General features: G+C 39.5%; 1 protein-coding gene across 1 annotated transcript; it reads left to right on the plus strand.

The window, feature by feature from the left end:
• The first annotated feature begins 294 nt into the window (after positions 1-294).
• LOC138630315 (CMRF35-like molecule 8) lies at positions 295-3,179 on the plus strand. The gene is made up of 6 exons (XM_069714563.1): positions 295-445; positions 599-913; positions 1,751-1,957; positions 2,101-2,181; positions 2,482-2,540; positions 2,629-3,179. The coding sequence occupies exons 1-6, from the start codon at positions 385-387 to the stop codon at positions 2,893-2,895; spliced, it is 990 nt and encodes a 329-aa protein (XP_069570664.1). The 5' UTR covers positions 295-384; the 3' UTR covers positions 2,896-3,179.
• Positions 3,180-6,005: the final 2,826 nt, after the last annotated feature.

The following is a 6,005-nucleotide window of genomic DNA, read 5'->3' on the forward strand; positions in this document are numbered from 1 at the left end:
TGTGCGTGGTCATCCAGCGAACAGCTGTGTGGGTGTGGACAGGTTTTTAGATGTCTGCAAACCTTTCCTTCTTCAGGTGACAAAACATATCTCCAATTTACGTTCTCCAACTCTGTGGCAGGCACCAACAAACCGGTGAACTACACCGGATACGTTGGAGGCTCTTTCACCATTGAATGCAAGTATCCCGGAACACAAAAAAGCAGAATCAAAAGGTTCTGCAAAGACTCTGGAAACGTTCACTGCTCAGATCTGATATCGACCGACACTTCAAATGAGACAAAACGAGGCAGGTTTTCCCTGACTGACGATAAACAGCGAGGAGTCTACACTGTGATCATTTCCACACTGACCCGGGAGGACGCTGGAAAACACTGGTGTGCCATGGAAAAAATCAATGAAAGTTACATTGCCTGTTTAACCGAGATCCACCTCCATATTTTGAGTGAGTATTAATCGTCCTCATTCAAAACGAATCAACATACTACAAGTTTAAAAAAAAACAAAAAAAACCAACCTACATTTCAAGAAAAAAAAACCCAACATAATTCAGTTTGTACACAAGTAAATGTATAAATCTGGAGTTTCCTTTTTTCAGACTGGGATGACGTTACAACGATGCACTTTACTTATCCTGCCTCAAAGACTGCAGTTATTACATGTAATTATTCACTCGCCAATGCGGACAACGGAAAATTCCTGTGTAAGGGGGAGAATCCTCTCGACTGCAAGAAGTTAATTCATACAACAGAGAGGGCAGTTAAAGGCAAGTTTGATATAAAAGATAACAAAAGATTGAGGTACTTCAATGTGCACATCGCCAACCTGGGCAGAGACGACTCTGGAACGTACTGGTGTGGCTCTGGTAGAACAGAGCAGCGGGATCAATACACCAAAATACACCTTTCTGTAGGTGAGTACACAGATGCTGTACAACACAGATGTAAATAAATATTCAGTTTGTATCTGTGCATCAAAAAAGTCCGTACTGGTTTTTATGAATACATGCAGCTCTGCAGGTTGTTATTTACTATCAAGTAAAAAGGTTTGTTTATATTCTCTGTGAGATGATGACATGCAATTTAGGTTTCAGTCCTGTTTGGTTTGGCAACACTCGTTACCACGGTAACGATGCATTTTAACGCTACGGGCAAACCTCCTTGAGCTACTTTGTTAGAAATACATCAGAGGAGCAACAAATGTGTCTGCTGTAATTTAAATGAATGGTGAAAAGTACTTTATATGTAATACAGTAGGGAATATGTAATATAATACAGAATATGAATGCATTGACTTTTGCAGACAAAAATGTTGACTATAAATAGCTTAGGATCATGGGTTTAAAATGCCGCTTGTTTGTTCATTACTAATATAAAATGTATAAATGTATCAATAGAACATCACAGTTTCACAAGTGCTTTCACTTTTCATATTTAATTAAGCTAGTTCTTAAATAAGAGTTTTGTTTTTTTTCACTTCTGTGTTACTACCTTTACTTAAATTATGGATCTGAATAGTTTTTCCACCTATGAAAATATTGCAAAGAAGATTTAAAATGACTCTAGAAAGTGGAGTGAAAAGAAAGACAATGTGAAACCGTCTGATGGATGGAGGGAGCCAAGCTTCCCATATTAAAATCAACTGTGTGTCCCTGTGTGTGTGAGAGAGAGAGAGAGAGAAGGTTTTGGCATTCAGTAATATTCAATTATGCCTTTTGTCTGTAACGCTCTGGCTTTATATCCTCACGCAGCTGAAACACACGTCAGAACCAAGAAATCGGACGCCAAACTTCGTAAGAGAAAAGAAGAATCACAGCAGGAATTAAGCGAAGAAGACTCTAACGAAGAACGTAATGAAGAATCTAACGAAGAACGTAATGGCGAACCTGACGAAGAACGTAATGGAGAACCTGACGAAGAACGTAATGGAGAACCTAGCCCGAATAAACCTAACGTAGGTAAGTGTCTGCTGACAAGCAGCTGCTGTTCATGGCTCCCTCAACTATACAAACACACTGACACGTCCTCTGCTTTATGCATGAATCCAGAGACAATTCAAGTTCATGCTTTAGCTGTTTCTCCTGCTGTCTCTTGTTTGCAGGCCTTATTGCTGGTATTGTGGTGGGTCTGGCAGTGGTGATGGCAGTTGTGATCGTACTAATTCTGTACAAACGGCCTCCAGGTGAGGGGTGGAAATTAGACATAATGCTCAAATACAAATATAAATGGTCAGTTTTTTTTGGCATTCTTCCCTTTTTTTGGGTGGGAAAAATATCTGTCTGTCAAAGTAACGGTGACTCCTGAAATATAGAAGTTATGCTGATATGTTTGTGAAACACTGGAGTGATATTGCTGTCGGACGACTCAAATATGTTTTGGCGAAGAAATGAAAAGAGTTGTTTGCGCACGATAAACAGAGACATGCAAACAAATGCAAATGTTGACCTGTTGTGTGTATTCATTAAAACTCTCTTTGTCTCAGCGTGTTGTGCTGCAGGTGGATCATCAGAGCAGAGCACAAACACTGGACATCCCACCGAGGTGTGTGTGCGTGCGCGTGTGTGTGTGTGTGTGCGCGTGTTTAGTTTCCATACGAGTACAATAACGCCGCTGCCCTTCCTCTCTCCAGAGAAATATTGGTGATAATCAGTATGAAGAGATAAATCTGCAGAACCAGCCGGCAAGCTCGCTACCGTCCGTTTATGCCACCGTCAACGCTCCGGTGGACCCGCTCCACTACGCCAGCGTCAGTTTCCAGAAGGACGGAAACGCACCTCCCGACGCAAACAAAAGTGGCGACTCTGCCCTCGTCATCGGCAGGGCTCTGGGTGACGGCCAATCAGCAGCAGCAGAGACATCTCTCTATTCTACAGTCTCAACCCCGGGGTCACAATAATACAGTCGGCCTTTTAACGCGTGTTCGAAGTGGAGCGTAAATACCGCCCATACATCCTGTACAGAACAGGACGAGAAATGTTCACCAGCTGCTGATTTATACAGTTATTTGGTCATTTTTGTTGAGTGATGATGGACTGTGTTGTTTGGTACAATTTACAGTTTACTTAACATCTAGTGTGGTTGTGTAACTATTATGAATATTAATGTGAATGTGCTCTGAGTAGGATTGTCTTTAGAAATCTTACCGTCTGTGTTTAAGTCATTCTCTGTAAAGACTGATATATATATGCGTGATATATATGCGTGATGCTCTACTTTAGTCGTGGTCTAAAGACAGTTTTTTGAAGAATTTTGGTCTCATCTCAGTAGCCGAGTCACAAAAGGACTTATTAACTGATCTTGATGTCGCCTCAAAGATTTGTTCTGAAATATTTGATCCTCACAAACTACTTGCAGTTATGAATTAGAAATAGTTACTGGTTTGTTCAATTACAAGCGGAGCATCCTTCCCGCTGATCCAATCTAGCACCAGCCGCTCTTCAAATTGTCTTCTTCTGCCTGGTCTGGCTCCGCGTCACCCTCTTGTGGCCAATTTGGTGATCAGCCGAGAATACATTTTTTTTTTTTTTTGTCTCTCCCTCTATGTTACTGTACGATTACCAACTGTCAATTCCTGTTAATCCTTTTGTGTGATGTAATATCGCTACAATAAGGGAAAAAAAGTGAAAAATAAACTGTAAATTCTCCAATAAAAGCTCAATGTAAAGGCTGAGTTTACACTTAAAACACAAAGTACCATCAGAAAATTAGGATCGTCAATATAAGTACATAAGAAAAAAAGAGTGTCTCTTTCACATTTTAAGAAGTAAGCAAGGTAAATAAAAAAATAAAAAAATAACTGTCCTGTCGGTAATAGTCTTTTTTAAATTTTTTTAAATGTCAGCATACTTAATTATTATATAGCATATTTTACAAGGTTACAAGATGAGTCATTGCAGATGCACATAAAAAAAATAAAAAAAAAAAAATGTCACGGAGAACAGAAAAAAGAGAAGTTGAAATAAAATATGAATTAGGAACTGTATTTTGTTTTTTTTTTCTAAATGGAAATGTCCTTCAGACATTTTGCCAGCCAGCTTTCAAAAAGAGGTTGTTTACACTGTCAGTCCAAGTAACCACCGTAAACAGCTTTCCCTCCATGGTCTGTTTTCCCTCTAATTTATGCTGGTACCACACTACAGGATAATTAAGCTGATTTTTTGGTCCAATTCGCTCCTTCCCGACAATCGAATCCAGATTTGGCTGATCTGAACCGATTATCTGCTCAAATAATCCTGACGTGGGACAGGTTTGCAGATGTAATTTAAACGTTACCACTCGAGGCTCTCCTTCATTTTGACACGAGCGTGTTTGATTATTACAGTTTGAAATCTTGTAGTGTGAAAGGAATACTGAGCAGAAACTCCTAAATGAGAGGTAGTCAAAAGTGTCACCGACTGCACATTAATATTACTAATATGGAACAGCATCTACACGGCAGCAGGACATCAGATAATACATCATAATGACTACATTTCTAATGATCACAGGCTTACCTCTCCCCTCCGCCTGTGTCCAAATAACAGTAATGTCAGCTTGTGGCAGTAGCTTGCAGTTTGAGGCCAACAAAAAAAAGAAAACTGTATTTCTTACTCACCTCCGGCTTCGCGTTGCACAATATATGCTGGTTCTGTCGTCTCAACTATTACTTCTCCAACGTGGTTTTTTTTTTTTTTTTTTAATTTTTTTTACTCATTTTAATTGTAGTTTTGGTGAAACACATGGAACACAGCTGGCGACGTGGTCCACCTCCGCGTTTGTTTGGCACCGAAGTCACGTTTTATCTCGCGAGTTTCTATGAGATATCGCCTTGCTGGAGTCGCCACTCATAAATCGTCTCTGGTATGAACGCCAGGTATTTGGCACACAGCTTTGTGACCGAATCATCAGGTGCGTGCGTTTTTGATATCAGAATATTAGATAAATTTAACTTGTCTTGGGATTTAAGAAATCCTCGCTCCACCCTTCCGATTTGACTGATTTCACACCTATTTTTAAATTGCAGTATTTAGCAATTTAAAAAAAAAAAAAAGGTTGTTACTTAAATTTGGTATCATTTATGAATACAGCCGAATATATTTCATAATTTCAGATCAGCGTCTTTTTTTTTTTCTCCCCATGATTTTTCCCATGATTCAGTCACTGAAACAGTCTCAGGAAGTCACCGACAATCAGTTGTTAACGTCTGATGGTTCTGTTTTGATTCTGCTTGATCTCAGCTCAGCTTTTCACCATTGATCAAAGAAATTCTGTCAGACGGCCTTGAAAAGTGGGTTGACCTCAGAGACAGGTCTATTGTCTTAGACTAGTTTAGATAATACTTGTCCAACAGAGCGTACTCAGTATCAGTTGGCGATGCCTCCTGACTCTTCATCTGCCCCTCTGACTTGTGTTGTTCTCCAAGGCTTCATCTTGACCCCTTGTTGTTTTCTATGTTCCACATCCCATTTACGTTGTCTCTGCCTGACGAACTGAACAATCGGTGACTTCTTTTAAATCACCTCTTAAATCTTTTTTGTTGTTGTTTTGTTTAATGTTTTAAGGCATTGTCTAATATCTTTGTTTTACTTTAGTCACCAAGACATTATTAGTAGTAGTAGTATTTACTGATGGGATTCATTTGCTCTCTGCACCTTTAGTGGCTTGTTTCTGTTTCATTATATAAATGTTTCATTGTGTTGAATTGTGTCACCTAAATTTCTCTAGTCTATGTAAAACACTTTGTTACATTGTTTGTGAAGGCTTTTCTAAATCCAGTTATAAATGTTTGTATCACAAGTGGAACCCGGATCTTCTCCGCCTGAATTCAACAGTAGGTGAAGCAAATTTATAATTGTTGTAATTTCTTGTGACTTTCCTTATTTCCTCCTCTGTTAAAGTTCAAGTCCAAAAGTTGTGTATTGTAAAAAATTATGACATGTAAGAGTGCAGTTGACAGACGTCCCACCTGACCAATGACTGAGCGGAGTGACGCTCGAGGCGGAGCCACAATCCCTGGCGGAGGCTGGG

Source organism: Brachyistius frenatus, unplaced genomic scaffold, assembly GCF_029030835.1.
Source record: "Brachyistius frenatus isolate BFR_SWC_R1_liver_20210118 unplaced genomic scaffold, ASM2903083v1 Contig_132, whole genome shotgun sequence".
Classification (NCBI taxonomy): domain Eukaryota; kingdom Metazoa; phylum Chordata; class Actinopteri; family Embiotocidae; genus Brachyistius; species Brachyistius frenatus.